The sequence below is a fragment of the Perca fluviatilis genome, chromosome 18 (assembly GCF_010015445.1).
Source record: "Perca fluviatilis chromosome 18, GENO_Pfluv_1.0, whole genome shotgun sequence".
NCBI lineage: Eukaryota > Metazoa > Chordata > Actinopteri > Perciformes > Percidae > Perca > Perca fluviatilis.
The window spans coordinates 21,115,839-21,134,981 of record NC_053129.1 but is presented as its reverse complement, the minus strand read 5'-3'; the positions used below and the strand labels follow the sequence as shown (position 1 = coordinate 21,134,981).

General features: G+C 40.0%; 1 protein-coding gene across 11 annotated transcripts in view; it reads left to right on the top strand.

The window, feature by feature from the left end:
- Positions 1-19,143, top strand: part of syne1a (spectrin repeat containing, nuclear envelope 1a) — a 142,421-nt gene that overhangs the window by 19,831 nt on the left and 103,447 nt on the right. For 10 of the 11 annotated variants that reach the window (XR_005636822.1, XR_005636821.1, XM_039780927.1 and 7 more), the window contains exons 5-33: positions 1,891-1,911; positions 2,203-2,295; positions 3,580-3,761; positions 3,873-4,069; positions 4,708-4,820; positions 5,351-5,389; positions 6,688-6,795; positions 7,250-7,387; positions 7,547-7,711; positions 7,983-8,095; positions 8,244-8,412; positions 8,688-8,784; positions 10,238-10,443; positions 10,938-11,102; positions 11,307-11,459; positions 11,888-12,031; positions 12,205-12,381; positions 12,922-13,080; positions 13,309-13,473; positions 13,655-13,789; positions 14,105-14,266; positions 14,406-14,614; positions 14,718-14,826; positions 14,934-15,098; positions 15,196-15,363; positions 17,061-17,225; positions 17,635-17,775; positions 17,878-18,038; positions 18,252-18,408. Coding sequence is in view for 9 of the 11 variants with exons in the window: in XM_039780927.1 (XP_039636861.1) it covers positions 1,891-1,911; positions 2,203-2,295; positions 3,580-3,761; positions 3,873-4,069; positions 4,708-4,820; positions 5,351-5,389; positions 6,688-6,795; positions 7,250-7,387; positions 7,547-7,711; positions 7,983-8,095; positions 8,244-8,412; positions 8,688-8,784; positions 10,238-10,443; positions 10,938-11,102; positions 11,307-11,459; positions 11,888-12,031; positions 12,205-12,381; positions 12,922-13,080; positions 13,309-13,473; positions 13,655-13,789; positions 14,105-14,266; positions 14,406-14,614; positions 14,718-14,826; positions 14,934-15,098; positions 15,196-15,363; positions 17,061-17,225; positions 17,635-17,775; positions 17,878-18,038; positions 18,252-18,408 (4,176 nt within the window). In the remaining 2 variants the exon portion in view is untranslated. The remainder of the gene's footprint in view (positions 1-1,890; positions 1,912-2,202; positions 2,296-3,579; positions 3,762-3,872; positions 4,070-4,707; positions 4,821-5,350; positions 5,390-6,687; positions 6,796-7,249; positions 7,388-7,546; positions 7,712-7,982; positions 8,096-8,243; positions 8,413-8,687; positions 8,785-10,237; positions 10,444-10,937; positions 11,103-11,306; positions 11,460-11,887; positions 12,032-12,204; positions 12,382-12,921; positions 13,081-13,308; positions 13,474-13,654; positions 13,790-14,104; positions 14,267-14,405; positions 14,615-14,717; positions 14,827-14,933; positions 15,099-15,195; positions 15,364-17,060; positions 17,226-17,634; positions 17,776-17,877; positions 18,039-18,251; positions 18,409-19,143) is intronic. The other variant, XM_039780923.1, reaches the window with a different exon arrangement.

Genomic DNA, 19,143 nt, shown 5'->3' with positions numbered 1-19,143 from the left:
CTTCTTTTTATGTTTTTCTCTGTTTTGCCCCTCCTGCTCTTCTCCCTGCTCAGCTGTTGCCTTGTGGGTGCAAACATTGAATCCTGACCTTGTGTGACCTGTATCCCCTTCGTCCTCTCCTCTTACTCTCTCCACCTTCCCACATCCCTCATTTATCCCCAAACCAGTATGCTCTGTCTTAACATGCCTGCAAAGATTTTGTTGGGTAAATAAATAGAGAAAATAAAATTCAAATACAGGCTTTATTATATTCTGCTGAAATTGGTATTGATTTATTTGTTTGGCTGCCCTATAAATTATCAGAAAAAGTGTATATATTATTATATATTATTGAACTATGACTTTACCAATTCTATCAATAAAACTGATCCACCATACTTGCTCGTCATACCACATCACTTGCACTTTATGATATTAGTACTCCAGTTTTCCTTCCTTTTCGCAGCTTCATTGACAGAATTACATCCAAAAATGCTGAAATGGATATACAAATCTAACTGCATCAACTGCCCCTTCGTGAGATTAGTAAAGCATTCTCAAAGCTTCAATCAGCTCGTCCATGGATATACATAAATAAAGCCATAAGTATGAGCTGGTGTCTGCAGGGACATTGATTTGTCTTCCTCAAGTGTGACAGGGTTAAAACCGTAAATCCTACACCAGTAATCTGCAGTCTGGAGATGAGACGTCAGTGGGCACTTTGCTGTGTCTATGACAAGTCTATGTGTGTAGAAAACTAAATGTAAATATACTCTGTGTGTAAATCGGATGTATGTCTAGACCATATTTACATCTTGCTTTAATGCCTGATGCATGTTCCTCTCTTGTGTCTGTATCATAGAAAACATTGTTGAATGTACAGTGGCATTATGATGTTTACCATTTCATCAATTATACTGGTAAACTGTTGAAAACCTTTAATACAGTATATGTATTTAACCGGGAGTTTCAAATCCATAGCTGTAATTTCAACTAGGTAAGCAACTAACAATTATTTACTTTGTCGATGAATCTGTGGATTTGTTTTGTTTTTTAAATGAATCTATTAAACCTTAAAATCTAAGGAGATAGGGAAAAAAATCCCATCACCGTCTTTAAATCACTTGCGTTGTCTGACTAATGCCCCCCAACCCAAAGATATTAACTTTATAATGATATAAAACCAAGAAAACCAGCAAATGTGCACTTTTGAGAAGCTCGAACCAGCAAATGGTTTACATTTTAGCTTTATAAATGACTTAAACAATTGATTATCAAAACTGTTTATGAATAATAATAATAATAATAATGATAATAATAATAATAATACAGTAGTTCCAATGCCACTACTACTGTATGGTGGTTACATGTGTTTTTTTATGCTGGTGTCTGTGGTCAAAACACAAAACACTTCCATTAACCATTCCAGCTTCACACCACTGCGTTGAGTTGTCAGGATGACCTGCTGTGTTTTCTAATATGAAACTGTGTATTGCATGTATTCTTATCAGCCACTATCCAACACTTACCCCACCCTGCCCTAGCCTGCCCCCAATCTCTTCCTCCATGCTTGTTCACATATACGGAGTGGCTTGTATTACCATATGATGACCTATAACAGTAATATTACCCTCTGTGTGATCATATAGAATACTTCATCATATCAGTAGATACAGCCCTCTCTTTCTCCCTTTTCTTGCCCCTCTCTCTCTCCCTGTATCACTCTCTCTCTGTCCATCTCTGCTGGATATAATCCCTGTTGCCTGTGTGTGGTGATAGATCTCTCCTCTCAGCCAACCACTCAAATTCTCTCACCTCAGTGATGCTACGGTATCTGCTATCTCACAGTCAATGAGGCGTCCTCCCCTTAATCACTTTCTCTCTCTTCCTCATTTCTTATCTGCCTTCCAGTCTGCCTACAGAGGATCTCCGGTCAGTATTCATAACGTTACTGCACTGGTTTGTTCAGGACATGCAATAGATAGGGTCAGCATTATCTGCTTCCAGTAGTGCAGAGAATTATGCTCATACTGTATATTGTTCATTTTGTGTAGACATATGTACGAGACCAGGGCTACCAGATTGAGGGAAATTGTGTGAATTTAATCCATATGAATGAGATTATAAACAAATGTAAGCAGATAAACTGGAATTGATTGCAATCTGGAATTATTAGGTCCTGTTATGAGATATTAAAATACGGAATATTATGTTTTGACACAGATCAAGCTTGTGAACATCAACTCCACAGACATTGTTGATGGACGGCCATCAATTGTATTGGGGTTGATGTGGACCATCATCCTCTATTTCCAGGTAACATTGCCTTTAGTTAATTTACATAAATGCAATGTGCATATTTCAGGATATTTTAAAATGAAAGAAACAAAGCAAAACAAGGAGAGACAAAACACGGAGAAGAAAGTTAGTGCTAAATAAGTTTCAGTGTTGTGGATGTCTAAATCAATCATGTCATCAAATCACCACAGGACTTCAAATTGATAACAACATGGCTGCCAATATGGTCCTACATATTAGTAGCACACCATTAAACCAATAAATCCAATAAGAAATATGCAAAAATCAGTTTCATGTTGTAAACTGGCAGTACTTAGTAGGAAAGCAGGATGCTTAAAATATTTATTTTATAATATATAAATATTTATTAAGCAATTTGAACAAATTAAATTTAAGAAATTTAAGATGGGAAAATCAATCTTCCAAAGCATCTCCACTGAAAACGCGCAGTTGCTACCTCAGGCATTTCAGACATGAACAGATCAACAAGAACTTGATCACAACGCTACAGTCTCTTAGCAACATCAGCACATAGAGATGTCTGCTATTCCAGCAAACATAAGGATATTAAATAAAGGAAATGTACAACAGTGGAAAATGTACTTATTATTCACTTACTGACATTTTGATGTATTTCATTTCACACTGATGTTTATGGATTTTCTGAGTTGTGAGCAGCCTCAGTTTGCTGGCAGTAGAGAGGAGAAACTGAGAACTAGATTATGTGTGCATAGCAATAAATCTTCAACCTGACCAGCTAAAATATTTTGTAATTGTTGTCCAAAGTCATACACATGTTTTTTTATTTTGTTTTCACACATGAAAGGTTCTGGGTTGGTAAATATGTCATATTTTTCAACTAAATTGCTATTCTGTACAATCATAGTTACATATTATATTCAACATTATATGGATCACCAAAAAACTAAATAAAAATAGAAGAGCATTCAGAGAGTGCAGACCTCTAAAATGTAAATTCTGTAATTTGCCTTAAGTAAAGTCAGATCTCCTCAAATCTATTAAGTTGCCCTTAAACAAGATTTCAACTCAAGTCTTCCAGTGTTAAGCTGCTCATTGGAACAACTCTTTGATAAATAAAGCTTAATCATGAGCAGTGGGAAACTGGTCTTTCAAGCAAATACATAATGATGACAAATATCTATGTATTCATAAGAGCTGTGTATCACTGAGGGATGTCAGCTGCATACAATGATAAAGCTTTTCAAAAAATTATTATTGAGTAAATGGTAAATATGTCAGTATGGTGGCCTGATTTATTTCCTGGTTTCCTGCTCTTTTCAGATTGAGGAGCTGACTTGTAGCCTACCAGCACTTCAGGCTTTGTCCAGCAGCACTTCTTCACTGGACAGCTCCACCAGCAGCACTGAAACCACCAGCCCACCTGTCAAAAGAAAACCCCTCCCACCTATGCAGGGCGGAGCCAGAAAGGCACTTCTAAGATGGGTCCAGCAGACAGCCACCAAGTATGTAGTCTCCTTTACAAATTGTATTGCTCTTCAAAGCCAAACGCAAAATGCCCCACACCATTAACAGTGAAAAAAAATTTCTTTCTGCTTTTGCTCTGTTCTTTGTAGACGTCTGGGCATTGAGGTGAAGGACTTTGGCCCCAGTTGGCGCACAGGGTTAGCATTCTTTGCAGTTATCCATGCCCTTCGGCCCAATCTTGTTGACATGGAGCATGTATGGGGGAGGCCCAACCAAGAAAATCTGCAGGAAGCCTTCTTATTGGCTGAGACAGAGCTGGGTGTTCCACAACTTCTCGACCCAGAGGGTAAATTACATTTTGTACTTTTTTGTGACTTTGTCATTATATTGATGAAAACTAAACAGAGCAACTAACCACATATCTACAACATTATGGGATCAAATTAATTCTACAGTCATTTGCCTCTGTATTACCTTTTCTTTTTCTCTTGGCTATATTATCTTTAATAGAAAACAATGTGCACTTTGTGTTACTCACTCAATTAATAAGAAATGACTTGTCTTACATATCATTTAAATCTGTAGCTTTTCATCATATAGAACAGTGTTTTCTCAAGAATACTGAAATACAATAGTGGGCATCTATCACAGCATCAGATGTGCACCTCAGTGTCACTTCCAAACACCAGCTGTGCCCCTTCATGCCTGCCCTTCAGAATGAACTCTAACAAATCAAGCTTGACATCAATATAATTGAGTTCCATTAGGCCATGAGATTCAGCATCCAAACAAAACTTGGACACTAATCTGAAGTGCTGAAGGTTGTTTTCATTTAAGGTGGTTGTCCGTTTCTGAATAGATGTCAGTCAAACATTCTTTTCAATTCCAGTTATTTTTCTGTTTGAGAGAAACTGTGGAAGAATGATCAGCTTGCCTCGACTTGATATAACTTACTTAATTATATTAATGTGGTTACCTCCTTAGATGTTGATGTAGACAAGCCAGATGAGAAATCCATTATGACATACGTAGCCCAGTTCCTGAAGCATCATCCTGAGCGAAAGCAGAGCGACTCAGACGGACAGCCAGAAGAAGAGGTAACCAGCTCAGATTTATTTCAGCCTGGATACGTCATTCATTGTCTTCTCTTATTCTGCATCCTGTGTGTTTTGTCTTTCTCTTTAGATGTCACAGTTAGTGTGTCAAACTTCAGCCATGGAATATACATAGATGGCATGTTTAGTTAGTGTTGTGTGCACAGCTGGGTCCTTCTAAACACTGTTTAAACTTGAATGCTTGTTTTAATCTATGCAAGGGCAAGGTGGGTGAGGCTTTTTTCATGGCCAAGTTCGGTACAAGTCAGAGCAATTACAGGAAGTGAATTACCATAATTTATGATTACTTAATTCTTTCTAAAATTTTCTGATGCAGTAACCACCACCAATCTGCTATACAAAGTAGATTAAAACAAACAGTAATTTTACTTGTTATGTTACTCAGGTCTGGCAGTGTGTTGCCTATTTTATGTCTTTTCTTGTTGCACATTTCTCTCCTTGTCTTTGTCTCTCTGGTGTTTTTGTGTTGTGACTGCTTTCCTGTGGTTGTTGTGCTGGCCTCTGTCCTACAGCAATGTCTTGCTCCTCGGGATATAGAGGAAATGTTGGAGGTAGGTTATAGAGTAACTTAAAGGTCCCAGGGGCAGGTTTTCCATCATTTTTCGCAGCTCAATGCAATTAGCACCCATGCACATTCATAGTTTCCATATTAATATGATTAATGCTTATTTTTCAGGCTCTACTATTGGATTAAAGTATCACTGTCTACTGTACAGTGTATGGGTGAGATTAAACATTGTTTTATCATGTCAAAATAGAGCCTATGTGCTAATATTGGCTCTTTATCTTACCTGATGTCATATTCCTGCCGCAGGGTTTCTGAGCCATGATAACAAAAGAGAAGTCCAGTATAATAAGACGTGCTATTACCATTTATTAACGTTACCTCCCGCTATGGCTTCTGGTTCCATTAGCATGACAATGAAAGCCTCTGGCATTGGCAGTGTGCATTGATACAGCGTATTTGATGGAAAGCTTGTGAATAGAGGTTGCCTGTTTTTAAGGTTAACAGTGGCAGGAACATTGATGTGCTTTAAAGCCACGCTAACCATTTGCTTTCAGTGTTGCACTGTGTTTTGTTGTCTTACAACACTGACTAGGCTTTTGGTGGTTGTTGTGTTCTTTGTTGACAGTTCTTGCTTACACGCTAATGTTTGTCCTGAACATTCTCTTTTATTGAATGAAGGTCAATTGGCCCTTGTGTTTTCACAAAAAACAACAAAAGTGTTGTTTTATAAAAATAAATAGCAACTGAAACACTGGTTGTAAAAAGATTTGCAGAAGTTGAGTACAATGTAACAGATAAAAGTCTGCTTCCATTTGGAATAAGCTTAATTTATTTTAACGCTGTCCTAAAGAATAAAGTTTGATATTCTTACAGGAGCTAATGTGAAGTGATTAAACTGAATAGACTGAGAATGAACAGCTCTCAAACTGAATAGACAATCTCACAAGCTTTTGAGCAGCATAGTATTATCGTCATGGTTACTCAAAATCCAATGAAATGTTAGTAGGGGGTCTCAGACAAAGTACCCTGTTTAAGTTGAGTGTTTTTGGCAGCTGTGGGTTTTTTGACGTTTTGTCCTACAGGGAGACACAGAGGATTAGGAGAACACATGTTTAACAGTACATGCCTCTCTTTCACCCTCTTCCTTTCATCAATCCCTCAAACATTTATTTGGTTAATCTCCTTTTCTCTCCATCTTTCTGTTTTACCCTATCACTTACATTCTTCCATCCTCTCTTTTTTTAATTTGTTTTTCATTTCCCCGTTGCTCTTTCCAATTTCCACAACCATATTTCCACCCGTTGTTCACCCCACCACCTCTCACCCATCCCGGCCTCCTAGAGAGAGCAGCGAAAGAGCCTGAGGGAGCTCAAAATGTGGCTCAACCAGCTGGAGAGAGATGCAATACAGGCTCAGGAGACTGAGGGCAATCTCACTCAACAGTACCAGGTTAGTGTGTGTGTGTGTGTGTGTGTGTGTGTGTGTGTGTGTGTGTGTGTGTGTGTGTGTGTGGTGGGGGGGCAGTTTAAACTGGGCACACTGGGCACAGGCGCTCCTATTATTAGCTTAATCAGTGGCATTACACTGTGGGGATAAGACGGCAGCCGTCATATTTTCAGTCAATCTGGCTTATTCCACCAAGCCTCAGGATACTTTCCATATTCAGCAGCATGTGGGATACCCCCATTTTATTTGCACATTATTCAGAGAGTCTGAGAATGAAAAGCCAGAAAGAGGATTCATCATTCAGAGACAGTAGGCCACAGATTTTAATGAGGTTCTGATTGGATACCAATGGGAAGAAGGTGTGACCCATGAGAGAGAGCACATCTGTGCACGTCTGTATACTGTAACTTGAATATTTTTGAGTTATGAACAGATTTCATTTCTTCTTTCTTTTTAGTTGTTCAAGAGTCTGCATGTCCAGTTGGAAATGAGGAGGAAGCAGGTGGATGTAGCTTTGCAGTCCACTCAGAAGGATGGGATGCTGACTGTGGATCAGGCTCTGGTCAAACAGGCCTGGGAAAGAGTCTCTAATATGGTGAGAGAAGCAGGCAGGACATTCAACCTCTTCAAATGTTTCCAGACAGATTTGAACCAAGGATGTCATGGTTGCATGTGTTTTTTAGAGTTCCAGGGTAACAATAACCAATCTGCTCATAGTGTTTCTCTGTCTCCTCAACTGTGTTTCTTATTTCAGCTCTTGAACTGGCATCTGCAGCTGGACAGGTCTCTGCCGGCTCCTCTGGATATGGTGGGGGCGTGGCTGCATGAGGCTGAAGGAGCCCTGCGACAAGAGATCATCGTCCATCAGGCACACGATGTGACAGCTACCACTGTGCACAGGGCTCTGGAGCAGCACAAGGTTAGCATGGAGCCGTAGACAGGAGAGGCAAAATGCTGAAACAAAGGACAACTTGGCGCTGGACAAAGCGGTGGCTTTGTTCAGTTTATATTTTAGTCAAAAGTAAATTCAGTATTAGGAGCAGTACATTGCTCCTAATACTGAATGCACAGTTTTTTTCTATTTGTTATCAAATGCTCTGATCAGAAACCTATTTTTCTTCAGTCTTTACATGTATTTCTTTGTTTTTATGTGTTCATGTGCTGTATGTATTTACATGTACACTGTGCAGGATGTGTTGAAGAGCCTGGAAAGTCACCAGCAGGTATTTCAGAGGATCCATAAAGACAGAAGTGTTGATGGAGTCCCTGTTCCCCCAGACCAGCTCCAAGACATGGCTGAGAGGTAATAAAGATACCTGCCAATCTCTCTTGGAAGTCTGATATTAACGAGCTCACTTGGCATGATTTCACATTTTGCTTTTCGGAGGAGAAACAGAATGTGAGGGTCAAGCTGTAGGTCTGATATCGTTTGTAAACTTTGTCTTTTTTAGGATGAACTTTGTCTCTACATCTTCTAGCATCCACTTGTGTAGAATGGAATTCCAGGAGAACAAACACCACATGCAGGGCTTCCTCACTCTAGCCGAGTCCAAGCTCAAATCCTGGATCATAAAATACAGCCGACAAGAGTCCGTGGAACTGATGCTCCACAACTATGTTGTAAGCTCAGGCTTTGTTTCACTCTGTAAATGATGTGCTGAAATGTTAATTGAATCTTTAGGGTTCCTATGCAGATCTTGAAACTTAAGAAAAGTATTTTACTCTATTGTTTAATTTTAGGATATTATTGGATAAAAGTCCTAAGGATTTAACAAATAATTCCTGCTACATAGTGTATGACTACTACATTTAATGCTGTATAGCCATTATTATGTTACTGTAAGCATTGTCTCCTAACGTGGTAATAGTTTCCCATTTAATTCTGTCTTCATCAGGCATTTGTGGAGAAGCAACATTTCTTTGAAAATTTCGAGGCATTGTTCCAGTCTCTGAAACTGTCTGCTGAGGCCTATGTCAATGCTGACAGCTCAGGTGAAAAATTTAAATGTATACATATATCAAATGTATGATTTGATATGTAATCTACACAATAACCTCCCTGGATCAGGTACATGATGTATGTTTTTATGTACATATGTTTTTCCTTTGGATGATGCTTTTAACTAAAATTGAGTGGCCCTAAATATCTCAACATTGTACACATATCTTAACTTTATCCTCCCTTGTCAACAGCTCAATAACCAGTGAGGCTTTCTATTCTAGCAGCTCAGTCTGCCCCTGTCTGGTTTTACAGCTTGGTAGAAGGGAAGAGTCTGCAGGCTACAGCTAAATGAGGTTCCTCCACTCCCAGCTCTCAGTGGGGAATACGACCCCATTTGCTAGTTAGGGGCTGCTCCACTTCTGCAGGTCTCTGGGCGCAAACTGAGCTAGCTTGTTGGTTTCATTAAGTTTCAGGGTTGTGCTCCTTTAGGGTATGCAGAGCGGAAAAGTGAAGTATGGTGAGAAATCAGGACATCTGAGGCTTGATTGGTCGACCCCACAAATGAAGTCATCGTCCTCAATGTGCCTTGCATGTAGTTAACACCCTCGGCTCTGATTGGCTGGATGAGAGATCATTCGGATCTTTTTAAAGGGCCATTTTGAGGTTATAACAAACTGAGGCAGGAGAGGATGATAAGGGGATTGATATGTAATGATCTGCTATTTAAAGGCATGTGATTAATGTGTATTTGAAACTGGATAATTTAATTTGGTGGAGTCATTTATCTGCCCCACACTGGCTGAGAATAGTTTGTGGTACAGGAGTTTTGAGACCTGAGCATTTGTACCAATGAAATGGAACACAAGCAAAGATAATACATCTCCCTGTAGTGAGAGTTTTTGAGGTCAGAGGATTGTCTGCAAAGGCATGTAGCTCCATCAGTCTTTATGTGCTCTTTGTCTGGTCTTTCTATAAATATGGGTACCATATGTCCTGTGCCTCAAAGCAAGGCTATGTAACTTTTCCTGAACAGCGTCAAGTGACAATTATATAATAGTATATGTAAATGCTAAAATGTAAAACTAGACTAGACTAGAGTACACAAGTCATCAAACTGATGTAATAATAACAGATACATGAAAATACCTATCTAAACATTAGCTTACATTAGCCACCATGTGCCCCCTGTGATACCAGACCAAGTAAGGCTGTGGCTGCAAAACCAAAGTGTATCAAATTGAGCAAGATTGTGTTGTTTGATAGTGCATAGTCTCACTTAAACTCCAGACAAAATCCATATAAATTGACAAGCAATTTAATCAATGTTTTAATATTGAAGATAAGTATGTTTATGAAGTCTCCTGTTTATACTGTTTTAGTGTGACTAGTATTGTTAGCAGCAACTGCAGCAACAGATATAATAATAGTAGCAGCAGTTTTAGCAGAAGTACTGGTAGTAGAAGTATTACTATTGCTGACATTGTTGATTTATTTCTGCTCCAGTGGACGAGGGTGAGATGGGAGTGCGCAGGTTCATGCGGGAGGTGGTGACACAGTGGAGGAGTTTATCCATGGAAATGCGCAGTGTGAGGAGCATGCTGGAGGAGGTGCTGTCCAACTGGGAGAGGTATAGCTCTACTGTGGCCTGCTTACAGGCCTGGCTGGAGGATGCAGAGGAAGCCCTGAGCCGGCCAGAAAACACAAAACGGGTATGAGAGTAACTTTTAATATCGTAAGAAACCCCACCATACACTCAAAGTTTCTTTTTTCTGTGCACAGATTAAAAGTTCCTTCATACATGTATTTATTTGATGGATTCAATGCCTCACAGTAGTAGCAATCAAAACCACGTCAGCCCAATTTCAAGCATTTGGTCTTCTAAGTGGAATCCTATTAGCAGTCTCCACTCGAGTATCAAATGATCTCCTTGACTTACAACAAGCCACTAAGGATATTCCGGTTGTCGCATTGCCATGGTTACCTCAGATTCACATCCCCACCAAGGATTAGACAGCTAATTACCCCAGATTTTTTATTGTCCTTTCTTTGTTTCTTTCTATGAATCCCTTTCTTTGTCTCTTTTTTCATTAGCTTTCTTTGTTTCTTTCTTTGACACTCATTCTTTGTGTTGTTCTTTGTTTCTCTTAATTTCCTTGTGTCTTTGTCTCTTTCTGTCTTTTTAATGAGTCTCTTTCTCATCCAGGAGTTTTTCAGGAATCTCAGCCACTGGATAGATCAGCATGCAGCCATGAATGACTCTGGGAATTTTCTCATTGAAACGTGTGATGAGACTGTGTCGCTTGATCTCAAGCAGCAGCTACTTCTTCTGAATGGACGATGGAGAGACCTCTTCCTCCAAGTCAAACAAGTAACAAACAAAATCATCCTAAAAATACAACTAAAATACAGTCAGATAATTTAATTAAATTCTATTTCTTAGTCAATGTATTGTTTTTAGCTGATTACTTTATTTTGAATGTTACTATTGGTACTATCTGACCCAGAACTGAGGAAGGTACATCTCTTGATAAAAATCAATCCTAATGTTTGCACTATCTTTCCTCCGTTGCAGTATGCCCATGTAGATGAGCTGGAGAAGTGGAGAAAAGACCATCTAAAGGCTGTGTCAGCCCTCAAGGAGCTGCTGGACACAGCAGAGGCCACGCTCAGTGTTCCAGTCCAGGTGTCTTTCCTCAACGTTAGAGCCTTTCTGCAGGATGTGGAGGTGAGAAAAGCAAACTGACAGTTTTTCTATCATAAATAGCACTAGAATAAATCTAAAATAATCCAAGCACTTATTACCAGAGATTCTCTTTATTTCAGCTGATACTATTACATTTTCTACAAGTGTGTTTTAGGTTGGTACCATCACAACATCAGCCCAAATTATTGTTTGTTAACAGTGATTATTGTGTACCATCTAAGTCTAGTCAGCCATTTAGTTTTCATCATCTTTCCCAGTTACGTTTAGTGAACTTGAGCTCTTAAACTTTAAAAGAAAAGTTATTTAAAGCTTTATGTCACTGCTGTTTTGAAAACAGATCTGCAGAAAACCTTGTTACACGTTTTTCTATTGCCAAACTCAGTTTAGATCAAACTGCATTCAACTTAAGGACATCTAAAATGACCCTTTGCCTCTACCTCTCATCTCAGAATACCAAGCAAAAGGTTGTTGCCATGGAGACACAATACAAGTTGGCTGCCCGCAGTGCTCAGCTCCTTGCCAAGGATGCGCCACAGGATGAGGCTGCCAGGGTCATGGCAACTATGGCAACAGCCAAAAGTCAGCTGAGTAAGGTAGGTATCATTTAAGTCAGAAACATGAGAAGTAGTACAAAATCTTCCTGAAGTCTTTCTTTGAAATCAACACAGTTATCTTATCCTCTTTGGGACTTTTTTAATATCTTCATCGCAAATTGTTTGACTTTCTGTGTCACTATTCAATGGCCCAGTTTGTTATTTGTTTCCAGGTGAGAGAGCGGTGTCCCTCCCTTGTGAGGGAGTGTCATGTCCTTCTGCCACTGTTGGAGGAGATGGAGAAACACATCACTGCTTTTTACCAAGCCCTGGAGCGGGCCAGTCGCATCACTTCTGCTGCCAGAGACCAAGACACACAGACCCAGGCCCAGCAAAAACAAAAGTGGCAGGTTAGATATGATGACAATGAACAGATTAAACTTAAATGAACCTAAACCATGTGGAAGCCTGACTGGTTAAAGAAAAAAAAAAAAGTGTTTTGTACAGCAAGGATCTTATTTTAGTAGTTTTAGTCATCATTCTGGACACAATCAGTTTTACAGTGCAATTGACATATACCATGGATATTTCATGTACATTCACATACATTTTTACTATCCAGTTAGTGGTTTAGATTAAAACCACCAGTTAGATTAAAGTCTTTCTGATCACTTATGTGACTTGTGACTGAAGTCGAGGGGTAATATGTTATTATATTCAAAACGAATGATGGCAAAATCTATAAAAATAAAAACCTACATTCAAATATAACTATATCTGCTCTCTTGTGTGTCTATTTGATCTCTACCATTGATATTATATTTATATTTTTACTATAACCGTTCTGTCGGTGGGGAAGGGAATTACTGATATATAAGAAACATTATGATATATTTGAATGTATCATTAACAACACACTTTCATATTTGTCATTTCCACAATTTCCTCAGGATTTGTTAAACCAGCAGCAAAGCTGTAAACGCTGTCTGTCAGTGATTGAGAGGAATCACAACACACTGCAGAGGGCGCTCTCCACCAGTAAGGTGCTCCGAAACTTCGACCTGTCCCTGCTGCAAAAGAGAGTGGCTGAAATACAGGGTTCAACGCAGGTTAGTGTTAAACAAACACATAACAGAATGCCACACAAACACTGCATTGCCCTCAACGCTTATTATATTAATGAGATTACAAGAACATCAAAACACCCAGGAGGCAACAGTGCAGATTAGACTTAGTCGTGTGTCTCATTATTCATTTGCTTGACATAAGACAGATAATGTAATTACACTACATTACCGAAGAGACCACGCAATCACCATTTCCTACCATCCTCTCAGGCTTTGCTGAAGGAGGTTGGGGAATGGAGAAGGCAGGAAGAGGCCAACAACTGCCTGAGGAGGAGGTTTGAGGAATCAAGACAAGAGTTGGAGAGGGTGCTGAAGAAAGCTCAGGGCTGCTTGAGAGAGACTGGAGACGCTGAGGAATTACTGAAGAAACACAGTGTAAGATCAAACCTGTAACCTTCTGATGTAAACAGAGGACGTACATGAAGGGTACGGCTAATCTGTAGAAAAGAATACTGGCTGCTAAAACTTCTCTTGACTACAAAGACAAACAGATATACTGCATAAGTATCAGTAGCAAAACAGAACTCAAAATAAACTTGTATGTTTTTCTGCACAGGATTTTTTGGGCCAACTGGACCAGCGGTTGCTGAGCGTGTTCTTGAAGGCATGTGATGAGCTGACTGACATCCTACCACAGGAGGAGCAACAGGGGCTGCAAGAAACTGTCCGCAGGCTGCACAAACACTGGAAGGTCAGGGGTCACAATGCTTTAACACTCTCACTAATTACCGTACATCTCTGGAGGCACATAGACGATACTTCATTAACTAAACCAGGAAGACCTTTGGCTTTGATATAGTTCCCTCCAGTCTGTTTCCAATTAACCTGTACTAGTTAGATTAAAATGCAACCCTCTCAGTGTTTACTCGCGGTCTCTCTGGAGGATATTTTGTCTCTGACAGTTTCGGGGATGATACAATATGAGACTGAAACTCGTGTATATTATACAGTCTATCTTATCTACCATGTCTCTTATGCTCTGTGTCTTCCCTTCTCTTTTCCACAGGACATCCAGGGCGAGGTACCGTCTCACCTGCTCCGTCTGAAAGTGGAGGTGGAGCGGAGTCGAGTGGCTGTGATCATACAAGACTGCAGAGCAGAGCTGGACAGAGAAATGCAAGCCCTGTCTGGCACATGTACCAGTGAGAGAGTGATCAAAGAGCACAGAGTGAGCCTCGAATTTAGTAGAAATGTATAGCATTTTAAACCAGGAGAGAGAGAAGGAGAAAGATAAAATCACTAAATGTAATCTTTGTCATCATTCTGGAGCATCCTAAGTTCACCATTTCCTTTTCTCTTATCTCCAGACTTTTTTCAGGGAACGCAAACCTCTGACTTTGTGTGAGAAGAGGATTAGAAACATGGAGGATCTGTGTCATAATTTGCCTGACAATGACGCGGCTCATCGAACGCTAGACTCCACCAGGATTGCTGTAGAGGAGGTTACAGAGCAAATCAAGAGCACCCACCTCCAACTGGAGCATCACTCTGACAAATGGAAAGAGTGGAACGAGAGGTAAAGCTCGAAAAAACTCAAATTCCTTACAGCATATCCAACATCTTGAAGTCTGACATTTTCATCCCTGAAGAGACTTCAGAGTAGTTGTTCCTTTCTCTAGGTTCTGTGAGCTTTCTGATTGGCTCTCCTCTCAGAAGAGGCAGGTGAGGCTTTTGCGAGAGACAGAAAGAAATTCCAGCCATCAGGAGCAAGTTGATGTTGCTGTTCAGGTGGGCTAGCACTTTATATTTGCTGCTTTAGGCACAGAGATTAGGTTATAATTCAACTCATCCTCTGTAAACATGCATTCCCTTTTTCATGCTATCACTCTTTCCAGGCACTGCAGGAAGCAGTAGATGCCCGAGAGGAGAGCCTGTTGTGGCTTAAGAGCCGTCTTATTGGGCTGTCTGAGGTTAGCTCTGAACTGGAGGTCCAGAGACAGAGAACAGCCCTAGCCAAACTCTCAACTGACCTGCGGGCACTCTTTTCTTCACTCTGTCAGGTATTCTAAGACATTCTTAATTAAAAAAAAAAAGTCTTTCTCCTGTGTTTTCTTAACATAATCGTTTTGTTTGATGCTTTGCCTCCCTCATTCACAGTGGGGTGAGGAGGGCTCTTCTATGTTCCAGTACAAGGAGCTGAGGGAGGAGGTGTGTGGTGCTCTGGAGGAGGTTCTGAGAGTGCAAAGGGAGGCTGAGGAGCAGACCAGCAGGATCCTGGATGCTGAGTGCCTGGAGGAGGCCAAACAACTTTATCTTATTCACCAGGTGTGTGTAGTGCAGAGACAGGAGAGTGGTGATGTCAACTGTGTTCAGATTTTGATTTACAGAAGCTTACACCAAAAGGATACATCTGATAACACGGAAATTATTTGATTAATACAGGCAGGCACAGACATTATACTGCGTTCAAATCAAATCATCTCTAGCCTCTTCAATTCCAGTATTCAAATGTCTTTTAAATGAATTTTATGTCCCTGTGGAAAAATACATTTTAGTTCAGATTATGTCTGGTTTAAGTGATATAGAGAAAAATAAAGACATTGATGCTTCTCACAACTTAAAGAGTAACTTAACAGCCCCTGAAAGACTTATTTTGCTGACCTCCATTGGTTTAACTTCTTACCTTACTCCAGTGATGTTCATTAGGACTCTAGGACCCTGTGACATCATGGTATGGTGTGCGTAATATTCTGGATTAGACAGGGCTGGACTGGGACAAAAAATTGGCCCTGGCATTTTTGGCCCAGGCGGCAGACAGTCCTCTTAAAATATGCGTGCATTCTATGATATGAGTTGCCTAGTGTTGAGCGTTCATGTGATCGTTTTGGATCCTTCAAGAGAGGTCTCAAGACTTATCTGTTGATCTTACACTTAAATAATTAATTAATTCTTAGAGTTATGATTTGTATATTTATGGTATTTTTATTTTTTATTATTGATATTTGATTTTATATTGCCATTATTGTTATTATTACTATTTGCTTAATATTGGCTTAGCAACTTTAAAAACAGTTTACTGTTAATTTCAACTATTGTAAGATTCATATTTTCAATAACAATAACCATAACCCTTCCCAAAAGCTACACTAAAGCTGAGAGTAGTACAGTATATGCCCTGGAAAAGAGCACCAATACAAGAGAAGCTAATTAAGCCATTCAAGGAACACTGATGCTTGTATCAACACTGATGTTATAGATCACACAGACTTTTCAGCTACCAAACAGGCCAACCGTGAGCATTTTCAATGTAAGCTTAAGCAGTTAGGTTACCTGACAGCCACTAACTTTAATGTTACAGCCAAACTGCTTGTGGTCGTTATGACACACACACACACACACACACACACACACACACACACACACACACACACACACACACACACACACACACACACACACACACACACACACACACACACACACACACACACACAGCCTCCCTCCTTTAGAGTCCCTTTTAATTTGCCTACTCCTTACCACATCGTCATCTACTCTCTCTTCCATCTTTTCCTCACTCGCTCCCATGGCCCTGTCATGGTCACTTTCGTCCTCCTTGGCTTCTTCCCTGTCATGATGCTGTTTCTGCTTCTCTGTATAGCCAAACACCTCTCCTCCTCGGCTTCAGGTAATGCTGATGTTGAAGCAGCTACTACAGCCCAAACATGTCAGAAATTTTGGCACATTTTGAGGAATCCGCCTGTAGATTCTTAATTTTTTTCTCCTGTAATTTCTCTGCACCTCCCTTGCACTTTGGTGGTCGTTTGTCCATTTTAATGTGGAAAAATGCCCGGTATGCCAGATGGCGAGTCCAGCCCTGGGATTAGAGGTGAAACAGGCTTGAAAATGTCATCCAGGGAGGGAAGGAAAACACTGCTTTTCAGGATTGTGTTCCACTTATGTTGTAATTTTTCTGCAGAAAGCAAATATGTCATCTGATTTTCTTGTCTATGTGTTTGTTACAGCACCACCTAAAGCGCCTGCATGCTAACCGGAGAGAGGCGGAGCTTCTGGTGGCCCACTGCCGCCAGCTGCAGAAAGGGGAGGGGCTCAGTCAGTCTCTACGGGAGCTGGAGGGAGCTTTCAGAGATGTTGACCACAAATCTGGGGCAAAGGAACACAACCTGCAGGTAGACCGAGCCTGTTTTTTTCTCATGTGTCAGTCAGTGTGCTAATGTTTGCATGTGTGTGTCCACACGGACCCCTGCAGTGATCATTGATTGGTCTATGTTGAACCCAGATATTGATTGTTATGTGGTATGTTAATTTTGTTTGCGTCTGTTGTCTTGGTATGTGTACTGTTATTTTAGACAGACCCTATTACACCAGTAGTAAATAATAAAATAAAGAGCGACTGATGCTAGAGGATGCTGATGCAGTGATATAAGGTGCATTTTGTTGTTCCTTGTTACAATTTACAGTAGTGGGGTAATCTAGAGTTAAATTAAAGCACTACAATACCCATCAACTCTTTGTGTACATGTAGTATTTTCCGTATAAAACTTTGACATTATTCTGCTGTTTCTTCGTCATCTCAAGGCAACTCTGAGCTCCTGGCAGAACTTTGAAGCAGAAAGAGAAACGGTTTGGAGGTTTATCAGTAATACCAACAATGAGCTGCACAAAGAACTCATTTTTAACAGCCTGGACAGCCTGAAAACTGAACTGGAGCAAAACAAGGTGTGTGTGTGTGTGTGTGTGTGTGTGTGTGTGTGTGTGTGTGTGTGTGTGTGTGTGTTGTATTTGCTCATACAATATATTTTGTTTTTTTCTTGCCTGTAGGAGCTCCTCACAAAGGTTGAGGAGTGTTCTGTGCGAGCAGATCTCCTCCTGGAGAAGGCAGCAGATATTCAGCTTGGTCCGAAAAATCTGACTCTTCTTCTACAGCAGGCCCAGTCCACCAGAGAAGCAGTCACACAACTTCAAGATCACCTCAACAAGAAGTATGTCCCATCCTCATCTCAAGTATACTGTAACTTCCTCAACCTTAAGTCATATTTTCAACGTTGATGAGGAAAAATAAAGTAAAGCGGCAATTTTAACCATTGCTAAATGGTAAACTTGTGTGCTTGTTTGTTCTCATTCCTACAGTACATCTAGATATGCACACAGTATATTTTACAAAATGGTTTCTTGTCTAATCTTGTGTTTTCCAGTTTTGTCCACCTGGAGATGATGTGTATGTGGTGGGAGCGCTTTAGCAGTGAATCAGAGGCCTTCTCTCTGTGGATCAATGAGAAAGAGAAGGAGCTGGAGGCTGTCAACTCCGCCTCCTCCTTAGATCCTCTGGACAAACACATCAGCACAGTGGATGTATGTCATGTATCACATTCTTTCTTAAAAATGTAATTCTTTATCTTGTTTTTTATCCTTAATACTGACTGCATACAGCATAGCTAAAAAAAAAAATTCACATCTTCTTTAATCATCTTCTGATATTCACAAATATATATACATTATCCACACATTTTTTTTCAGTAGCTCCCAGTAAAATTAGTCAAAATTTCTGTCTAGCCCGTAGCAGTGCCTGTACAGTATTAGTGTGGCCTGAGGGTTATTAAGATTAAGATGAAATAAGATTTTTTTTTTTAAATGTATGTAACCCCGAGGAGAAATTGGGTCAGTGCTGCAGCAAAGACGAGGATACAGGAAATAAATTGATAACATTGAAGAAAATATAATCTTGGCTTGCCATACCTCAGCCTTGTCAATCTTATGGAGGTCTAGAGCAAAAGAATGTCAAAAAACATTTGGGATAACAGGACTTAAGAAGTCCTGCGGCAGCCGTTTGATTAGTTGTGAGTTTGAAAACTGTTGCCTCCAGAAACAGTACAGTCAGTTTTATTTTTGACACAACATGTATCTATGATAGACTTAGGAATTAATATAGATAAAACACAACACTGTCTGTATCAAGCCAATAAACAGATAATTGGCAAAGTGTTATCAAGTCTTTTTCTCCTGCTGTTTTTCAGTTTGTCTTGTTTATTGTATTTTTCCCAACTCATGCCTTTTCCTGATTAGCATTCCTCTGCTGTTGCATGCCCT